Source organism: Phocoena sinus, chromosome 3, assembly GCF_008692025.1.
Source record: "Phocoena sinus isolate mPhoSin1 chromosome 3, mPhoSin1.pri, whole genome shotgun sequence".
Taxonomy (NCBI): Eukaryota; Metazoa; Chordata; class Mammalia; order Artiodactyla; family Phocoenidae; genus Phocoena; species Phocoena sinus.
This window is the reverse complement of record NC_045765.1, coordinates 45150522-45172730: the sequence shown is the minus strand read 5'-3', so window position 1 is coordinate 45172730 and position 22209 is coordinate 45150522. Positions and strand designations below refer to the sequence as shown.

At 40.0% G+C, this 22209-nt stretch overlaps 1 protein-coding gene across 1 annotated transcript in view; it reads right to left on the bottom strand.

Annotated features, from left to right (window-relative positions):
- Positions 1-3663: 3663 nt before the first annotated feature.
- The window catches only part of DCTN4 (dynactin subunit 4), a 32965-nt gene continuing 14419 nt past the window's right edge, over positions 3664-22209 (bottom strand). The window contains exons 6-13 of the mRNA XM_032629126.1: positions 21385-21458; positions 21039-21151; positions 20609-20718; positions 15251-15324; positions 12520-12574; positions 11175-11282; positions 8801-8898; positions 3664-6303 (exon numbers count right to left, since the gene is read on the bottom strand). Coding sequence (XP_032485017.1) covers positions 6090-6303; positions 8801-8898; positions 11175-11282; positions 12520-12574; positions 15251-15324; positions 20609-20718; positions 21039-21151; positions 21385-21458 — 846 coding nt within the window. The 3' untranslated portion in view covers positions 3664-6089. The remainder of the gene's footprint in view (positions 6304-8800; positions 8899-11174; positions 11283-12519; positions 12575-15250; positions 15325-20608; positions 20719-21038; positions 21152-21384; positions 21459-22209) is intronic.

Sequence of the window (22209 nt, the reverse complement as noted above, 5' to 3'; positions counted from 1 at the left end):
GAGAAAACATTCCTCATCTCTGATCCTGTGGTTTTCATTTCAATTTGTCCCTTTCTTATAGTTTCTACCTCTCTGCTGAAATCTGTCATGCATATTATCCCTATTTTCAACTAGATCTTCGACATGTTAATCAGAGTTGAAGTCCCTGACCAATAATTCCAACATCTAGGTCATACCTGTATAGGGTCTCATTGATTGTCTATCACAAATGGGTTGACTTTTCTTGCTTCTTTGAGTATCTCAAAATTTTTATTGAATGCCAGTCATTAATTATATAACAGTAGAGACTGAAGTCAATGGTATTAATGCTTGGAAATAGGCAAGCCTCTTCTGTCAGGCCATTCATGTGGTGCTTGGTCATTCTGGTCAGAAATTGAGCTAGGTTTGAGTTTTGTTGTTGCGATGGTTGCCTTCAGTGTTTGAAACCACAGGTTTCATATCCACTAATTTTGTACTTTGGAGCTTAAGAATTTTTCTCAAGTGTTCATACTTCATCCTTAGCTTTCAGCTGTCCTGCATACCTGTACCATATGGTTAAGTCTCTATGCCTTTGCCCATGCCCCCAGCAGCTGCTTGCTACATTGGGAGTCAGGAAAGACTCAGGGATTCTTTGTTCTAATTAAGCCTCAGTCTTTTTTTTTAATTTTTAAAAAATTAATTATTTTTGGCTGTGTTGGGTCTTCATTGCTGCACATGGGCTTTCTCTGGTTGCGGCGAGCAGGGGCTACTCTTCGTTGTGGTGCGTGGGCTTCTCATTGCGGTGGCCCCTCTTCGTTGCGGAGCACGGGCTCTAGGCGCAAGGGCTTCAGTTGTGGCACGGAGGCTCAGTAGTTGTGGCTCACGGGCTCAGTAGTTGTGGCTTGCAGGCTCAGTAGTTGTGGTGCACGGGCTTAGTTGCTCTGCATCACACGGGATCTTCCTGAACCAGGGCTCGAACCCCTGTCCCCTGCATTGGCAGGCGGACTCTCAACCACCGCGCCACCAGGGAAGTCCAGCAGGCAGATTCTTAACCACTGCGTCACCAGGGAAGTCCCAAAGCCTCAGTCTTTAGTAGGTCCTTCGTGCCCAGGCCTTGGGAATGGGTCTTTTCTCAGCATTCTTGCCCCTCCTCTCTGTGGCAGCCAAACCCTGACTTGTATCTGTGGTTGGTCTTGAGGGGGGAGAGTTTCTTGCCCTTCTTGCATTGGCAAGAGGCCTTTAATGGTATTGGTATAAAATCCTGGGGGGGGCTCAGGACTGAATCCTGTCCCTCCCAAGGGTAGAGGTTTTTTCTTACCTTGTCCCAGCAGCAACGGGCCTTTACCTGTGTTCTAGGGAGACAGGGTTTTCTGCTCCTCCCCCAGTGGCTTAGGCCTTTTTGCTCCTAATGAGGGAAGGGCCTAGCCAGGGGGAGGCAAGGTTTCACGCCTTTCCTACTCCTCCTTCCTTTGCATGCCTCCAAACCAAGGGAGGCTCTGTAGAGCTCCAGCACCCCACTGCCCCCAGGTCTTTCTCATGAACACCCGGTGGAGGTTTTGGAAAGAGCTTGTCAGTGCATGCAAGGTCCCCTAGTATCTCAGGCTCCCAGGGGTTTTATACTGTCATGTCAGCCCCAGTTTGGCCTTTAGCAATTCTTTTAGTTGATTTCCTCTTACCTGCTTATATGTTGGTCAACACTTCTTCCTCCCATGCTCTGCTACAGGTGAGCCAGTCTACATCCCACCTCTCCTTGGAGGGGTCTGTCCTTCCTTGAAATTCAGGCTAGTTGACTGCCCTGCCACATCAGCTATCTGATATAGATCCAATAAAATTTATCATTTTGTCATCTGTCCACTCTGAGTCAGCGTGACACTCTTTCCACACATCTACGTGATAGGCACAAGTGGAACTTCTAAGTCTCCTCATGTTACTTAAATATATTTTAAGAGGAACATTTTTTATCACTTCTGTAAATGGAAAATTAGTATCACTTGTGTAGATGTAGCCTTAAGAACAAGTACAATGAAAATGAAACAATATTTTTTAGTAAGTAAGCCTCTGTTGTCTGCCAAAGGCTCTGAGACAGAAGCCTATGTTTAAAAGAAAAAAAAGTGCTACATAAGAGAACTGATACTTTATCCTTATTTGACAGAAGGATGGGGAGAGGGGAGCAGGGCATGAGAAAGATACAACTTTCTCACTATTTGATTCCATATCATTTAATGTTACTTTCACTTAACACTTAAAGTCATTGTCTTGTATAGGTGGTTTGTATTGTGAAATATATGCCACTATTGATGTCCCTGACCACCAGAAAATAGGGATAAATAAACCTAACTACACTTGACCCTTGAACAACACAGGTTTGAACTGCGTGGGTCCACTTACACACACTTTTCTCCCCCACTAAATACATACTACAATACTACATGAATGCATGGATACAGAACCTTGGATACAGAGGGCCGACTGTAAAATTACACACAGGTTTTTGACTGCCCCAGCATCAGTGTCCCTAACCCCTGCATTGTTCAAGGATCAGCTATATTGCAATTGAGCAAGTGACCTGGCTCTGAGTTTATTCCAGGCTACCCTCTGACTGGAATACAGGAGAAAGAGATGACAAAGGAGCCTGGATTTGGCTCTGCAAGGGTGTGCATTACAGCAAAGGAACTATACACATACAAAACCCAATACTAGGCAGAGGTAAATGCCCTGGAGAGGTTAAGTACTACAGATTAAGACCACATCTAGATGGGAGTAGGATACCTAGGGAGTATCCTAGGTTGAGCTAACACCGGAACAAGAGAGCTCAAGGGAAGTTAAGGTATTTGGCTTATGACAAATAGAGGCATATGTATATATATTTTTAAAAAAGATAAAAGACCAACGCTACGTAAACAAGGAAAAGGAAGATGGTATTAATTTATTTAACAAATATTGGTTGTCTGCTACTTGCCAGGCATTGCTCTACGCTCTGCAGATACATCAATTTCTTTAAAAAGACAAAAATCCCTGTACTGTGGAGCTATGATGAAACAAAAAATAAAGTATATAGTGCTGGATAGTAATCAGTGCTATGGGGAAAAAAAGCAGCAAAGAAGGGGGATACGTGTTTAGGGAAGGGCAGTTTACATTATCACATAGGGAGGTCAGGGAAAGCCTAAGAAGGAAGCATTTAAGCACAGACCTGACTGGCAGGGGTTTGAGTTGTACAGATATCTGGGAGAAGAGTTTTCCAGGCAGAGGGAAGAGCCAGTGCAAAGAACCTGAGAGGGCGCACCCTGGGGTGACTCAGGAATAGCAGAGACTTGTGTGGCTAGGGTGTAGAGAGCAAGGGAAGTAGTTGATGAATCTACACTAAGAGGAGGGAAAAGTTGAGTACAGATGAAAGTGGACGAGTGGCTACCTGAGAGGGCTGGGCCACTTTGTACACTTAAAAGGATATCTTTGGGAGCAATGACCCAGGATAAAAGCTGGTAGAGTCCTAACAACCTACCAGTTACACATTGGTTCTGATAGTACGTTCATAAGGAGCTCAAGCAACATCTATCTATATAATATTACAGTGAACTACCTTGAGGTTTTACCTTAGTTCATTTAGACAAATGCAAGAAGGGAGCACGCCCCACTGACTCGCATGCTAACCCTAACTCCACCCCTGGCATGCTACTCCAATCAGTCTTCATGAAACCAAACAAAAGACACTTTTCAAGCTTTTTCTGCTTTATTTCACCACACGAAGTTAAGCAATCAGGCAAAACAGTAACCTGTCGTTCATAAAGACCAAAGAGTGCCTCTCATTCCCAAAAGGGACCAAAAAGGATGTTTCTTTACAAATATGCATTACATTTAGCTCATTAAACAGTCTGAACAAAAGAAAACTCTGGTGGGCTAATCAAATCACAAATTCAAATTAACTTAGCTTTAAGTTTCCAAAACTGTAGTTTCTAGTGCTAATGACATCTAATTTGCCTGCAGTGGTGCACGCTGACTATACTTTAAAAATCTTGCACCTAATCGAATGTAAAAAAGGAACAAATAAAATTCCAAATTCACCAGCTGCAGGTATTGAACCATTTCTACTAACAAACACACGAAGGACCAGCTTGCACTGAAAACTATCTTGAGGAACCATTAAATCAATGGCTCTGTTATTCTGCAAGTTAATTTGGCTTCTGAGGAAAAAATTCTATGATCAATAGTGTTTTTGTGTTTCTGTGTCACATGGGGGTGATGAGACCCATTACTTCAACATTATTATTTCTGGGAACAAACACCAGCTATATGCCTTCAACACGCAACTGTGTGTAGTCGACGCAAACGTGTAAACATAGGAAGCTATCCTCTACCTTGAGGCTTATCTCCTCCACTGGCAAATATGGAGCACTCACGTCACAGGAGGCTGTAGTGAGTAGTGAAATATAAATTAATTTGACACTTCGTGGGGTCACAGAAAGTTAAGCTATTTCTATAGTCTGCAGATTTGTCATTATGCAACACCCTGCCCCAACTCCTAACAGGCTAAGCCTTATTACTGTCATAATATTGGAGACATGAATGTTTTTTTCCTCATACTGCAGCATATATATTGCTCTGTGGAATACTGTTTCATAATATTGGCTTGATTTTAAGAGTACTATTTAGTGTCTTTCAGAGGCTTCCTAAATATTTTTATCTTCCAAGGGGAACTGAAAAGTAACTATGTCCTGTCTGTACTCTAGATTACTACATATACCTTTAATTTTTAAAAGAAAACTAAAGGCTTGAACTTAAAAGCAAAACCAGAATAAACAGGAAATTTCTCTTTCCCCAAAGGTCTGTTGGCTGCTTGCTAACAATACATTTACAGAAAATGATGTGGTACAGGTGGTGGTCTACTTTGTCAAGTCTCAGTTGAGAAGACATCACAGAAATTAAGGTTAGCAACCCAACTCCAGGATACCAAGTGAAAACAGCATGTGTGCTGTTAGGCAAGTATTCTTTATGATTTATGGTCAAAATGCTCTTATTTGACAAACCGTATGATAAAAGTCTTAAATGCAGGAAGGGAGAAGGTTCTCTTCCTGAATATCCAGTTTTGGATTCAAGAGATTACAAATGTTAACTTCCCCTTCAAATCAATGGAAAGAACATTAGTTCAGATCATGATAAACATCTGACATTTAAAATGTTTTCTGAATTCCAGAAGTGAACTTGTCCACCAAGTTTTCTTTGGGCTCTTTCCAGGTCCCCAGTACTCAGAACAACTTACTGAGTTAAAGAGGCCGAGCCGAAGAGAAGCGTAGGGCGTAAGACATAAAGATGGGCTCGCTGCGGCAGCATCAGTCCCTGGATATTGTGGTGACAGTTAAAATGAACAGAATTTGCCACCCCCTTGACATGACACGTAATTGCTTGCTTCTCAAATTCTTCCTAGAAGAAAAAGTTCTGTATTCTACTGGGAAAAAATTTTTAAGAACAATTAATAAATAAGTATCTTATATTCACTTAAAAGAGGGCAAATTAAGGTGCCTTAACTATTTCACAGGTTTTTCCAATCATCACAAAACTAAAGACAACATGACGATTCTATTATCCTGTCAGATGGATGGGAGCCAAGATGGCAAGTGAAGGGATATGTTTAGAGTGCTAGATTATATCTAGTGGACTGCAAAAAGCAGCTGGTATACTGAGACCAATGCTGGGTCATCAATAGCGGGCCTACCTTTTGGTTATTTTATTTTATTTTTTTTCCTTTTGGTTATTTTAAGTTTCATCTGTGAGACTGTGATCCTTTATGAGATCAGATCGGGAGATAGTATGGTCAGTTTCTCAAGTGGTCAATCGAATGCCACTCCAAGGAACAGCCACCCCCTTTCTTGGGATGGAACTATGCTGTTGTTAGTCAACGTGCAGGGTTCAGTGAGGGAGACACAGACTTATGGGTGTTAACAGAAGAGAGGGCCAGAGGAACAGCAGTCACCCTGTGTTCCTAATGCCTTGCCTATGCCCCCAACCTCCTAGGAACAGGATTCAGTAGTGCATGGGTACATCATTATAAACAAGGCCTAACGAAGCAGCGGCTTCCACATTTTAACGCGGGTTTGTGATGATACTGTCCTTTGGGATCTGCCCGCCACTGGAACACTTTAAGGAAGAAGCGGGCCCAAGCTGAGTTCCACATGCTGGGTGAGCCAGATGACCTCTGTACCCTGGTCAGCTTCTTCGATGGGGCGGATGGGGGTGGCCAGGTTTTTAAAATCGTGCTTCATCTTAAAGCACACGGTCACTTCGCCCTCCTCACGCTGTGGGGTCACTTTGATGAAAATACCCACTTTGTTGGCCTTTCTGAAGGCTATAATGCTATGGAAGGAAATAAGCATAGTATTAGGTCGCAAGTCAGCCAAGCCTGTTAAGACTCACAGTCATTTTATGCCCCACAGGAAATCTCTGTTGACAAGATATGACCACCATCCCGTTCGTCAACAATGAAGAGTTTCTTCAGCAAAATGCTGACCTCCTTATTTTTTAAATATTACAACAGTAAAATATAGTCATAAAAATTTTAAATGGGGAAAGGTAAGTCTTTCCTCTTATTTTCCTCTTCAGTACAGAGAACAACTGTAAACGTTTGGTTCTTAACCTACCAAATATTTTTCTGTGCACTTACACTTTTCTGCTTTTTTAAACAACACAAAAGGGACACTATTCTGTAACATGCTTTCTTTCACTGTTTATCACAAACACCTGTTCATATTGGTATATCTAGGTCTTCTCCATTCTACTTAATGGGTACATAGCGACCATAATTAGTATACACTGATTTCCTCTGTTACAAACATCCCTTCACATTAACCTTTATATACATATGGTATTATTTCTGTAGGATATAGACAGATGCTAACTTGGAGCTTTAAAGGAGTTTCTGGAATACCATAAATCAGTGTGTTTTGTAAATAGAGTCTGTAAATTAGGAATTTTTAGAATAGAAAAAAATCTCTTAGTTGAAGTTTCCATTTCAGTTTTCTGATATGCACTTGAAGTTTGTGTTTAAATAACTTAGCTTCAAAAAGTCAAAAGGCCATGAAATAAACAGAACTTGATCTACTATCCAGATGATACTCAATTACTTTAAGAAAAGTTACTCAAATCAAATATTTACATATTATCCAGTATTAGCACTACTAAGTTCTAGATATCTGGAAGTCCTATAAGGTACAATAATATGGAATATAATTAATTCAATCTTTCATTAATCTGTCATGTAATCTGACTGGAATTTATCTCAGATGATCTTTCCAGAAGTTCACCTTGGCTTAACAAATTTCTGTACTTAAATTAATATAATTTATATAAAGCAAGGATTATAGAGAATGCATTTTGTATTATATTAACACAATCACTTTGAAGTAACTAATCAAACTTTTGATTTACATCAGATTCACTTTAAAAATTCAGTTCAAAAATAGTAAAAAAGAAAAAGTCTTCCTAGCCTTAATTTCCCAGGCAACCACTGATGCCTGGGAAGCTTTTTTAAAAAAAATTCAGATTCCTGGTGCCTACCTAGACCTGTTAAAGAGAAGCTGTGGGGTCTGGTACTCTATATAGAATTAAAAAAAAAAATTAAAACACCCACGCTGGTGCTTTCTGAAGTTCACCCAAGTTTGGTAATCACCGTACTAACCTCCTCTTTGCTCTCACTTTGTCTTTCTAATTTGTCCCATGTTATTTCTTCTTTCCGGGATCTTGCGGAAGGAGCTTTTGATCATTCTGTTAAAAAACCTTAAATATTCCCTACACCAGTGTATTAAATGCTATTGCTTTTCAGCTCTGTAGCCTGCTTTGTGACACAGGATTCTGCTAACCACATTTCTGCTTGGTAGGCTGGTTCCTTACCAGGCTCCCTTTAGGGGCTCTAACGGAGACCAGAAGCCTGCAGGAAGAAGGGGCCTGGTTCTCCCGGTGAGCTTCCTGTCTGCATGCAGCTCCTGTGGGCAGCACTCTAGCAATGCCTCTTCACTCAGGAAGCGGCAGTATCCAGGTTTTCCAACTGCATAACCAGCTTCAGCATACCACCCCTCCTCTGGCACCCTGTGATGCCAGCACCAGTGAGGCAGTGTCCCTGCTCCCATTTCCCAGAGGTCTGAGTTTCAGCTCCATGGGGCTCCTCCTTCAAGCTTCTGAATTTGAATCATTTAAACCATTTCCCTTTGTTCCCTCAGCCCTAGGAGTGGTAACTGCTTCATAAAATTACCATCTCTGGGATATTGCAGATTTCTTCTTAACCTTTGAAGTTACCCAGTTAACAAATCTTTATATTAAATTCTCTCTGTTCAGATAACTGATGTGATTCCTGTTTTTAGACTGGAACCTGACTGATGTATTCTTCATCTGGGAAAGGTTTGGTTTTTTACTTCTCAGTTATTAGGTATGAGAGAGTAAAATCTGTTACTCTAAGATGGAAAGGCTGGGGGGCAGGGGGACAAATCCAATGGTAAATCTTTGGGGATAGAATACTATATCCTGTCCACAACCATGAACAATCATGCACTTGAAAATTTTTTAACACAGGAAACATAGGTTAAAAACACTGTGCTTACAGAATGATCCCAATGATGCAAATGTTAATGGTGCTAATCTCTGGTGGTGAAATTTTATTTTCTTCTTCATGGTTTTATATATAGAAATAAATATATATTCACCAAATTTCTATAGTAATTATTTTTATAAATAGGAAGAAAAAATTACTTTAAAAATTCAGATAAGAAAATTGAGATCTGTGAGTGGGCTTCGTGTACCAGCCAACTGTGGCGTGTGTGTGTGTGTGTGTGTGTGTGTGTGTCACAAAAGGATCACTCACTCAGGATCATCCTGAAAGTCCTGGGGTTCTGCCAACTCATCATACTCTGCTGCTGCATCCTTGCCGGCTAAAACAAGCTCTTTGGGAGGCACCACCACCTGGAGAGCAACACAAAGAGGGCTGCCTCAGAAGGAATCAGTGCGTTGTAGAACATTCATTCAGTGGAATACAGAAAAGTATTGCCCTGACCTAGACATGCAGAAGTAAGCAGAAGTAAGCAACATTATTTCACTTATAAAAAGTTTAACATATTGTTTGGACATTTCTGATAAAAGTATAAGAACAAAGAAATTTAAGGGAATGGTAAAGTCAGGTGAGTGCTTACTTCATTGGGGCTGCTAAGGGGAATTTAAGTGGGCAGGATGCAGGGGCTTCAACTGTCTTTAATGTTTTATTTCTTAAGGGGCTGGGGGAATATGGGTGTTTGCTATGTTATTCTTTATGCTTTGTGGTACATCTGAAACAGTTCTTCATATTTGTTTGTTTTTTTGCGGTACGCGGGCCTCTCACTGTCGTGGCCTCTCCAGTTGCGGAGCACAGGCTCCGGACGCGCAGGCTCAGCGGCCATGGCTCACAGGCCTAGCCGCTCCGCGGCATGTGGGATCCTCCTGGACCGGGGCACGAACCCGTGTCCCCTGCATCGACAGGCGGACTCTCAACCACTGCGCCACCAGGGAAGCCCTCATTTTTTTAAAAAAGAAAAAACATAATGTGAAACAGTGGTTCCAACATATTTTCTGAAATGCATATATTGGGTATGTTTATGGCCATGAAAAACAGTTAAGCATTCTTTACACTTAGCCTTATGTTGTAACTAGGCTTCAACTTCGCTATGTTAGAAGTTAACAGATAACAATGTAAACAACATTACTAATTATGGATATGAATGTGGCCGGGGAGCTGTAAAGAGAGAGAAAAACGGCAAATCCATAAGCTGGGTATACTCATCAGGCACTTATTTCTGTCTCTATCCTCACTGGCACAGCTTATTAGTGTTATTTTAAAAAGGAGCAAGGACAGATGAGTGTCATCTCTCTTTGGAAGTGATGCTAGTAAATGAAATCATTAAAAAGCAGAAGTAAAAAAAAAAGATAAATTCTCTACTAATAAGTATAACTTGAATAACAGCTAATTAAAGATACAGGCATCCTTTCTACCAACTTTTGTTATGAGTATCATGCTGAATTATGAGTCAGTAATAGATGGTCTATAGAGAAAAGTTCTTGTTCTAAAATTCAAGTGCTAGATGAATCATGAAGTAGCAAAAAGTAGAAAGGCCTCATTTCATTCACTCAACCAACACTGAGAGTCAAAATTACCTATTTTAATATTTAGTACTTGGACTTCCCTGGTGGTGCAGTGGTTAAGAATCCGCCTGCCACTGCAGGGGATACGGGTTCGATCCCTGGTCCGGGAAGATCCCACATGCTGCAGAGTAACTAAGCCCGTGCGCCACAGCTACTAAGCCCATGAGCCATAACTACTGAAGCCACGCACCTAGAACTCATGCTCCGCAACAACAGAAGCCACCACAATGAGAAGCCCGCGCACTGCAACGGAGAGTAGCCCCTGCTTGCCGCAACCAGAGAAAGCCTGCATGCAGCAACGAAGACCCAACACAGCCAATAAATAAATAAATAGACTATTAAAAAATATACATTTGGTGCTATGTATACTCTGTGTAAGCAGAGGGCATCTAGTGGAGGCACATCAGCTTTTAAAAGGAAATGTTATTTCCTTTGTGTCTTGAAAAATGAGTACGCATCAGGCAGAAAGAGAAGTGTGGCCATGTATGTCAGGGGAGTGGGGATGGGAAGGAGGAATTCTAGATAAAATGAATAGCATATGCAGTCCTCTAGAAGCATGAAAGTTTATGACCCATTGGATATGCTTGGATCTCAACCATTAATATGCACAATTTCGAGAATGCTAGATTTGGGGGTTTCAGGGAAGATCATCCTGGAAGAAAAGAGAGAGGTGAGGACATCAGGGAGCTCTTAAGTTATGCCAAGGAATGTGGATTTCATCCCGTCAGAGGGACACCAAACAAGCTGCATGCCATGATCAAAGTTAGATATTAGAAAGATCACCCTAATGGCAAGATGGAAGATGGGCTGGCATGGAAGTGCGGGTGAAGAAAAAACAGGAAGTTAGGAAGTTACTGTCACAGTCCACGTAGGAAATGATGAGACCTTCTAAAAGGGCAGTGACAGTGTGCTTGTGGATAAAGTAAAAAACTCAAGAGGTGAAATCAGAAGAACTTGATGACTGTTTGGATGTGAAAATGAGGCAGTGTGGAGTCCTTTAAGCCAGGGCAAATGAAGCCACTCCAGGAGAAGTCAGGGTTACTCAGGATGAGGCAAAGCGTTCTTACCTTAGCAGTGCTGTTGATATCATCAGGGTCCCCCTCCTCGTACTCCAACAGAGTCACGTGAGTGAGGTTTTCCACTGGATTCGTAAGAGTCAGGAGGACCTGGCTCTCCTGGGGAAAAGGAAAGGCATCTTTCAGACATGTTCCACTGCTGCCACCTAGGTCCACTTTCCTAGATGCTTAGATCACAAAATCATCACCCCCTCCGCCCTCCACGCCTCCAGCATTACTCTTGAACAGTAACACCCACCTGTGCCTCTTCACCACTGCATTCTCAAAGTGCTCACTAACTCCTATTCTGTTACTTATATGCTAGTCTACATACTCTCTGGAGCTGCTATTTCACTGAGGAAATGGAATAGATCCCACAGAAAGGGCCAATTACTAGCTGCAGAAATTCTGAGAAATACACATTATCTAAGTGATTGTTTAAAGTTTACAACTCTTGCCCTACCCAGGTCACCACTTAAGGACTAAAAAGAAGGAAGCCCTCATAAATAAAATATGGGAGCCACAGACTAGCCAGATATATTAGCATAGAAAAAAAATGGCACATCAAGACTGTAAAAGACTTCTAAGATTTCTTGAACCATAATTTGCCCTTGTTTGTTATGCTCTTTACATTAGCAAAAAAAAAAAAAAAATGAACAGGGACTATAAAAGTGTCTTTATGAGCAGCACGAAAGAACTAAGACGCTGCTGCCGAACACTGCAATTCACTGTGGTGTCTGTGCGGGAGATAAGGACCTCAAAGAAGAGAGGGGCTGTGGTAAAGAAGAAATCTAGTTGATTCCTGATATCTCACACGTACACACACATGAGATGGAGAATCTCCCGGCTGGAGGAGAGCTGAAGATGCCTGTGGGGTCTAACATCTCCTTTCTTTCCTTTACCTCAATGTAATGTGCACACTGCTCCTTCTGCATATATTTCAAAGATGCTGTTATCAAGAAACCCAGCTTAATGACACTTAAAATCTCAATCCCTTTTTATTTCAAACTTTTTTCTTTTTTATCCCTTGCTCATTGCATCCCATGTCAAATACACACAGCCACCACATACACATATGCACACATCTGTTTTTTTTTTTTTTTTTTGGCTGTACGCGGGCCTCTCACTGCTGTGGCCTCTCCCGCTGCGGAGCACAGGCTCCGGACGCGCAGGCTCAGCGGCCATGGTTCACGGGCCCAGCCGCTCCGCTGCATGTGGGATCCTCCCGGACCGGGGCACGAAACCGTGTCCCCTGCATCGGCAGGCGGACTCTCAACCACTGTGCCACCAGGGAAGCCCTGCACACATCTTTGATCAATTAATCCTTTCTCTTCCCGTAAATAAGCATGGTACTAACCTTCATGTAGCGAAGGTTGGGAATTGACATGATTCTCACTTCTGGGATATAATTGCTATACGTGAATAAAAAAATGCATTAATGGTCATTGGAGTCTCTTAAAATTGTTATTTTTTTTTAAAGCTAGTGCAGCAAAGAAACGATTTCTTCATGTTAATTAGAACAGGTCAGAGAAAATTTTAAAGAATCATACCACTACGATAAGAACTTAAGACATGAAACCAAACTGGTAATGAATTCTTTCTGAAATCTTACGTATACCTCTCGTTTAGAGCCTATATGTGTGTGTGCATCATGGCAGATATCTCTACCTTATATATGTATTAGATATATTTTTTGAGATTTTTATTAATTCATTTCTGAAAATCTATAGGCAACTGGTTACAAGATCCAAGACTGATTTAATAATACATTACAGGGGTATAAAAACACTACCACATACTTACCACTTTTATATAGCACTTACTATGTGTAACATTTGAAGTATGTTACAAATATTAACTCATGTAATCTGCACTGCAACTGCATAAAATAGATATTACTATTATCCCCATTATAAAGAGGAAGAAACTAGGCTTGGGAGAAGTAGCTTGCTGGTAAGCGGCCAGCATTCAAATCTAGGCAGTCTGGCTGCAGGGCCCTTGCTCTTAACCTCCATGTTACGCTACCTCTCTAAATAAGACAATAGAATTTTGTACTTATATGTGCTTGTTCTAGACTCAAAACCTCAAAACCCAGGTTCAAATTCCAGCTTAGTGTTTATATACCAAGACACTTCTTTGTAAAGAGCAGGGCAAGATATTTACCTCTTTGTGTCTCGGTTATAAACTGAGAACACTGAAAGTACCTTTATCTTGAGGTTATTGTGAAGAATAAATTAAATAATAGTGCAAAAAGTGCTTGGAACAAAGCATGCGTAAATGTTATCGTGCATATATTAACATAAGACAAAATCTATCGCAGAAACACTACAAGTGGGCGGGGGCAGGAGTGCATCTTAGCATTAAGGTATTTTAACTTCAGACTAGGTATTTTTCATGACGGTCATCAGGACTACCTGAGTAACTTGATACAAATTCAAGAGCCTCACTATCAAGGATTTGGATTTAGCTGGTCTGATGTGTGACCAGATCGTATGTATTAAGATTCCCCAGTGACACTGCCATGATGCCAGAAGAAAAGCACTGTTTTTCAAAGCAATCTTAAGAAACTGATGCAAAGCACATCCTGCCATTCAAGATTTCTGTAATGAGTGTAATTCTTAATTAAGAAAGGAGCTCGTACCACACTTCACATGCCATTTTTGTAGTCCTAACCAGTCATGCATTAAATAATACTTGGGAAAACAGAACATACTGTACAGTGATTTACAGTTACAAAGCATTTGTGAACATATAGCTCATTTGATCCTTCTCAACAACCACAAGAGAGAGGTAGGACTGGTGTTATGCCCGTTTCAGAGATGAGGGAAATCAGTTTAGACAAATTCTGTAAGTGCCAGAACCCACATCTGGCCCTCCTAAGTCATGAGACCAGCATTTCTCTGCCATTTTGACTGCCAATTATTTCTTTTTAATTGTTGCATAATATTCTACATGAGTGTATCTCAATTTAATCAATTTTTTTTTGTTAATGGTTAATCAGTTTGACATTAAAATTGTTTCCAGCTTTTTGCCTTTAAAATGTTATAACACACATCTTTATGTATTGGTCTTTATATATTGCTTTGTTTCTAGAGAATAGATTCCTGAGACAGCACTACCAGGTTAAAAGGTCTATGTCATTTTGTCTTGATATTCCAGGTCTCTCTCCAAAAAAACTCTAGCAATTCAGTCTACCAACAATGTATGCAAGTATGTTTACCCAGACGCTCACGAGCACTCAATACTACTTATTATTTAAAATTTTTCCTATCAAGTCTCAGCATCTTTCCATATATTTACCGGCCATTTGGAATTTCTCTTCTGTGAGCTACATGTTCAAATCCTTTGCCCTACCTCACCGCCCCCCCCGCCCCCAACAAGCCCATTCCAGGGATATTCAACTTTTATTTATCATGGAGTAGCAAATATTCTTTCTTGCTCTACTGTCTCAGGACTTTGCTGTCAATTTTGGTTTTTACAACTCGTATCTTTCTGCTAAGGTCAAAGCTGGCTACTTTCCTTAGTGGCTTCTGGGCTTCCTGCCTTACTTGGGAAGGGCTCTCTCACCCTAAAGTCAAGACAATAGTTTCCTAATTTTTCTTGTTTGACAGATAATTTTCACACACAAAATTCCCTTCTACTGACAAGTCTCTGTGAGTTAACGCTAATATAATCACTTTTATCCCACTCAACAAAGCATTATCAGAAATACAGTTAAATAGCATGAACATTGTTACAGGGATATTCTTCCATCTGCTGTATTTTATTTTATTAATTTTTTTAAGAGATCATTCCCAAACAGAGGTACTTTTTCATTTGTGATGAATGACTAGTGACTCTCCAACCAGCAACATACCACATTGCCACAGACCATACTATCACGTGCCCTGATATAACACCCTGGATTCTGTGTCTGTAAATCTGCTTTCAACTTCCTGGTATGTGTTTCAAAACCAAAACAGGAACAAAAGAGCACGATTATTCTGAAGTAGTTTCTCTTTCCTTTTTTAAGCCAAGAGTAAGCACATGTCACAGTGAAAAAACAAAAAAAAAAACAGTAACCCAAAACACCAATCCCAAATACTCACACAGCAACCAGCTGGATTTTGAATTTGATAGATGTTGGATTAAATTCTGGCTTGCTCAGATTATGTTCACATTTCTAAAAAGAAAAAAAATATGTATCAGAGGAAAACAGGAACACACTCCGCTGATCCAGAGTGTGGATTCTGCCAAATCCAGAAGCATAGCATTTACTACGGTTTGGTTTTATTTTGCTGCAAGATCACAGATGTTTTGAAATAGAGTGTATACTACCCATAACCAAAATACACAAAAGATGTTTTGGACTTCTGGAAATAAGCAACCACACTATCAAATATTAATAACCTTGTAGTGCTTCAAAACTACTGAAATAATAACACAGACTTCTTATTAAGCATGAACGATGTGGATTTTTTCTGAGTTTTCCTCTTCCTTGTTTTGTTTTGTTTGTTTTTTTGCCCGTGCCTTGAGGCATGCGGGATCTTAGTTCCCTGACCAGGGATTGAACCTGTGCCCCCTGCAGTGGAAATGTGGAGCCTTAACAACCTGACCGCCAGGGAAGTCCCTTCCTTGTTTTCTTTTATATTATTATTAGTCCTTTTTAATTTCCTTTCTACTAGCCTAAAAGATATGCATTCTTGGTTTAAGTGAATTTAAACATCACATCAACTTTATGAGGTAGGTGTAGGTACTATAATTATTATTGTCCCTATGTCACAGATGATAAAAATGGGACACAGGAAAGGTATATAATCTGTGCAAACTTCACAGAGCCAGTAAGACTTGGAGCTGGGATTTAAATCCAAGTGGTGTGATTCCAGATCTCATGCTTTAAAATATAGTAACAATTACTTGGTTACTTTCTTCAATGGGTTCCACATGCATCCGGTTAAAACATTTTTTTAATGGTATAAAAAAGAAACAGTGTAAAGACACCAGTTACCTGTCCCACTGTTCCTCTCCCCAGAGCCAACAAGCTTCTCATGTGTTTTCTCACAGATAGCTGATGCACATAGAAGTATACACATACATCACCTTTCTTTTTCACAATAACACAAAAGAGAACATTTTATATTCTTCTGCCTTTTTCACTGAATCGATCTTGGAATGACATACCAGCACACACAGATGTACCTCTGTGTCCTACTGTAATGATTTCCATAACTTATGTAACCAGACCCAAATTGATAAATGTTTCCATGATTTTGCTACTACAAATAATGCAGCAATGAGTAATCTTGTATGCAAATCACTTCCCACATGTATAAATGTATCTGTAGGATAATTTCCTAAAAGTGAGTGCATGCGTTTATTATTTTGATGGATATTGCCAAACTGCTAACTTTTGCCAATCTGATGATTATGAAATGGTTTCTCACTGTAGTTTTAATGTACATTTCCCTGATTACTGTACATGTTCGCGTATCTTTCCTACTTATTGGGAATTGGGATTTCCTCTGCCATAAATTGCAAGTTAGTACCTACTTGTTATTTTTTCTTTTTTTTTTTTGGTACGCGGGCCTGTCACTGTTATGGCCTCTCCCATTGCGGAGCACAGTCTCCGGACGTGCAGGCTCAGCGGCCATGGCTCACGGGCCCAGCCGCTCCGCGGCATGTGGGATCTTCCCGGACCGGGGCACGAACCCATGTTCCCTGCATCGGCAGGCGGACTCTCAACCACTGCGCCACCAGGGAAGCCCCCTACTTGTTATTTTTATACTGGGTATCCTTTCCTTACTGATTTGCTATACTTCTTTACATATTCTGGATACTAATTCTTTGTCAATTATATACCTTACAAATTACTTTTCTCAGTCTATGGCCTACCTTTTCATTTTGATATGGGTTTTCTTTGGAATGGGGGTATAAATTTTACTTTTTTTTTTTTTAAAGGTTTTTTGATTTTCTTTTTTTTTTTTTTTTTTTTTTAATGCGGTACGCGGGCCTCTCACTGTTGTGGCCTCTCCCGTTGCGGAGCACAGGCTCCAGACGCGCAGGCTCAGCGGCCACAGCTCACGGGCCCAGCTGCTCCACGGCATGTGGGATCTTCCCGGACGGGGGCATGAACCCGCGCCCCCTGCATCGGCAGGTGGACTCCCAACCACCGCACCACAAGGGAAGCCCTAAATTTTACTTTTAATGTGTCAAATATATAACTTTTCCTTTATGGTTTGTCTTATTTTCGGACTACTCCCTTAACTAGAAGCCATAAAGAATATTCTCCCATATTTCCTTCTAGACATACTGGTCATCATATCTACTCTTTAAAGTTTCCAATGCTCCTGAAATTGACTTTTGTGTATGGTATGAGTTAGAGACCCAATTTTATTTTTTTTTCATAGAATCATTTGACCTAGCAAAATTTCAATAGTATTCTTTCCCCAGGGACCTGCAAGGCCATATTTAGTAAAATCAAGTTTCCTCACATGCATGAGTCTGTTTCTGCTTTCTCTATTCTGTTCCAACAGTCTATTAATCTAACATACACAAATATTTTTTATGTTTATATATATATTTTCCCTCTTTTCTTATACCAAAAGTTATGTACCTGCTGCGCACCCTGCTTTTTGCATTTAAAAATACATCCCACATTAGTACATTCTGTTTTATAGGTTTTTGGTACTCACTGTGTGGATGTACCCTAACCTCTATATGTTTTGGTTTGTAGAGCTGTACCTTCAGGGTAGACTCCTAGAAGTGAGATCAATGGGTCAATACGAAACTGATTTTTTGCCTGCTGAATCTGTCCATTTCTGAGAGACAGGTGTTGAAGACTCCAACTACGATGGTGGACTTATCTATTTCTCCTGCAGTTCTATCAGGTTTTGCCTCACACAGTTTGACACTCTATTGTTCAGCACATACACATTAAGAACTGTTACATCTTCTTGGAGAACTGACCCCTTTACCGTTATGTAATACCCTTCTTTATCCCTCATAACTGTCCTTACTTTGAAGTCTGTTGTCTGAAATTAATATGGCTACTCTTGCTTCCTTTCAATTAGTATTGACATGGTATATTTTTCTCCATTTACTTTTTTCCAATTTTTTAAATTTTACTTTTTTATACAGCAGGTTCTTATTAGTCATCAATTTTATACACATCAGGGTATACATGTCAATCCCAATCACCCAGTTTATCACACCACCATCCCCCCCCACCCCTGAGGCTTTCCCCCTTGGTGTCCATACGTTTGTTCTCTACATCTGTGTCTCAACTTCTGCCCTGCAAACCAGTTCATCTGTACCATTTTTCTAGGTTCCACATACATGCGTTAATATATGACATTTGTTTTTCTCTTTCTGACATACTTCACTCTGTATGACAGTCTCTAGATCCATCCACGTCTCCACAAACGACCCAATTTCCTTCCTTTTTGTGGCTGAGTAATATTCCATTGTATATATGTACTACAACTTCTTTATCCATTCTCCTGTTGATGGGCATTTAGGTTGCTTCCATGACCTGACTATTGTAAATAGTGCTGCAATGAATATTGGGGTGCATGTGTCTTTTTGAATTATGGTTTTCTCAGGGTATATGCCCAGTAGTGGGATTGCTGGATCATACGGTAATTCTATTTTTAGTTTTTTAAGGAACTTCCTTACTATTCTCCATAGTGGCTGTATCAATTTACATTCCCACCAACAGTGCAAGAGGGTTCCCTTTCCTCCACACCCTCTCCAGCATTTGTTGTTTGTAGATTTTCTGATGATGCCCATTCTAACTGGTGTGAAGTGATACCTCATTTTAGTTTTGATTTGCATTTCTCTAATAATTAGTGATGTTGAGCAGCTTTTCATGTGCCTCTTGGCCATCTGTATGTCTTCTTTGGAGAAATGTCTATTTAGGTCTTCTGCCCATTTTTGGATTTCTCCATTTACTTTTAATCTATATGTGTCTTTATATTTAAAGTGGGCTTTTCCTTTCTTTGTTTTTTTTTAAAATAAATTTATTTATTTATTTTTGGCTACCTTGGGTATTCATTGCTGCGCACGGGCTTTTCTCTAGTTGTGGCGAGCGGGCTTCTCATTGCGGTGGCTTCTCTTGTGACGGAGCACGGGCCCTAGGCCTGCGGGCTTCAGTAGTTGTGGCTCATGGGCTCTAGAGCACAGTCTCAATAGTTGTGGCGCACGGGCTTAGGTGCTCCGCGGCACGTGGGATGTTCCCGGACCAGGGCTCAAACCCGTGTCCCCTGCACTAGCAGGCGGATTCTCAACCACTGTGCCACCAGGGAAGCCCCTCCTTTCTAAAAAGGTTTTTCAATATAGAAAATTTTTAACATATGCAAAAATACAGAGTAGTGTTATAAATCTCTTGGTACCAGCCACCCAACTTCAACAATTAGCAACGTGTTAGCAACAATGGCCAATCTTGTTTCACCTAGATTCTTACCCACTCCCTATGCCTGACTATTTTGCAACAAATATCGGACATCATGTCATTTCATCCTTAAACGTTTTGGTATGCAGCTCTAAAAGATAAAGATACTTTAAAAAAATAACAATACCATTATTATCCCTAAAAAAAATGAATAATTCTTTTAATAGCATTAAAAAATCCAGTCAGTATTTAAATTTCCCCAAAGGTTTCACACATTTTTCTTTCCTCCCTCACTCCTCCCCTGGTCCCTTTCTTTCTATCTTTCCATGCTGTGTTTGAATCAGGAATTAAAGTCTATACACTGCGTTTGGTTGATAGCCCTCTTCGAATCTAATGCTGTGTTATTTGATAACAGGAGCTACCAGTCACGTGTGATTATTTAAATGAATTTCATCTTAGAAAGATTCAGGCCCTCAGCTGCACTACCATATTTCAAGTTCTCAGCAGCCACAGGTGACTGGTGGCTAACATGCTGGACTATGCAGATAAAGAACATTTCCATCACCACAGAAAAGTTCTGTTGGATCGTACTGATCGCAAAGGTCTCCTTTCTATTTTTTTTCCATACTTTCTTTTCTTTTACAATGTTTCTTTTATTTATTGAAGAAACCCTGCTGTTAGTTTCATAGATTCCCAGAGGCTTTTGCTGATTTTTCTTCTTTCTTGCTTTCTTTTAAATTGATTTTTTTTTTATTAGTCCTTTTGTTCCCCTCTCTACTGGCCTAAAAGCTTTATATTCTTTCACTATTCTTTTAGGGATTAGCAGTATGAACTTAACCTTCAAATACCCCAGCTTCCACATCTGTAACAAGGGTAACAACAGTACCTACCTCACTGAGTTAGGGGGATTAAGTTTATCTTGAAAGTTCTAAAATAGTGCCTGGACACTGGAACGTTACCTACAAGCATTTTCTACATTTACTACATTCCAGAGGTTTTGATACTGACCAGATGCCAATCGTGTTTATCTTTGCTTTTCTCTTACACAAATGACAACTCTACAGAAAGGAATACTTACTCGGCAGCGCAGGGACCGTTTGATCAGAAGATGCTTGTGACGAGGATACAGCTGTGAAGCACAGATTGGCTGGAAGTCAGGCTGTAAGAGGCGCTGCTGAAGGGTGGTCACTAGCATGAAAGGCAGAAACCAAGCTTGGTTTACAGTGACTTGCTCAAAATCAGACGTATATGAGATAATTACGCAAAATAACACTGCCTTTGTGAACAGTGCTCTTCAAAAAACTACAATATAGAAATTTGACAGATGTTTTAAAGTTCTTCAAATGATTACATCTATTTTATTTTCTACATGACTCATTTTAGTACTGACAACTATGCTATTAAAAATCTCAAATCAAAACAAAAAACCTCAAATCACAAGGCATATAAGTAACAAAAACAGAATTAGATGTAAAATAGAAACAAAGCAGAATCATGTATAAAATTACCCTCTGTTAAATTTACTGGTCTTGTATAATAGTCTTCAGGTAGAGGTTCCACTTCATCTACAGCCTGAGCTGGCTCAACCTTTATCTCTTTCTGGTCCTCTCCTTCTTTAAGGCTAAAAGATAAAAGCCATCATTTCTCAAGGGTCCACCTGAATATCTTCAAAGTCCATGATATCAATAATTGAAGTATTTCTCTACTGTAGAATATTCTTTCTGTTTAGGTTTTTCCTAAGTATGAGTATCTTCTTCCCCATTGGCAACTGTTATTAACTTTAAAACCACATTCCTTCAATGTTCATTCTGATATCAGCTTTTTCCCTCAAAGCCATTTAACGTCCAAACTTACGAAAGTCCAGCAAGGGTACTGATGGTTGTACCAGCTCGTGGTCGCTGAAGCCTGGTTCCAAGACCATATTTGTCCTAAACAGAGTTCAGAAATTCCTATTAGAAATTCTACTTTTAAATATCCTGTGTATCAAAATAAAGAATTTGGGGAGGGACAGCATGAGAAGCTCAGGGAAATAAGCCAAAAAAAAAAAGCTAATTTTAAAGCTTCTTTTAAAGAGAGTAATTGTAGCCCCACATCATCTTACTCTTAAAATAATAACAAAAGCACCAAACATGGAGATTGAAACTACATTAATGCAGTGAAAATGAGCAAAATGTGATAATCTAAGAATATCTAAGCCATGGCTTAGGCCAGAACTACGTGGAGTATCTAAGACACACGATGAACGTCTTCTTGGAACACCAGTGATCATCTGCTAACTTCTTCAGGGTTAGCAAGAATCATAAAAGAGAACTTACCACTACATGAATAGTATGTTGCTGTAGGCCCCAAAATAGCAGCAGGTTGCAACAGAGACAAAAAAATGCAGCATAAGACAGAAGCAAACTCATACAGCAGGCAGGTTATATGGGAAAGTTGGCAGAATAACACATTTAATTCAAATTCCTCTCCTAAATACACTAGTGCATGCTGATTATACCACTGGATTGTTCAAAAAATTCACTGAGACTTCATAGAAGTCTCTGGCAAATATGGATGCTTTGCAAGTTTTAATGTTTTATTAAATTCTAAACTAGATATTTTTATATGAACCTTACCAATTCTTAGGGTTTTAATGCCTTAACTAATTCTCATGCAGAGGCAGTACAAGAAGTTAATTAA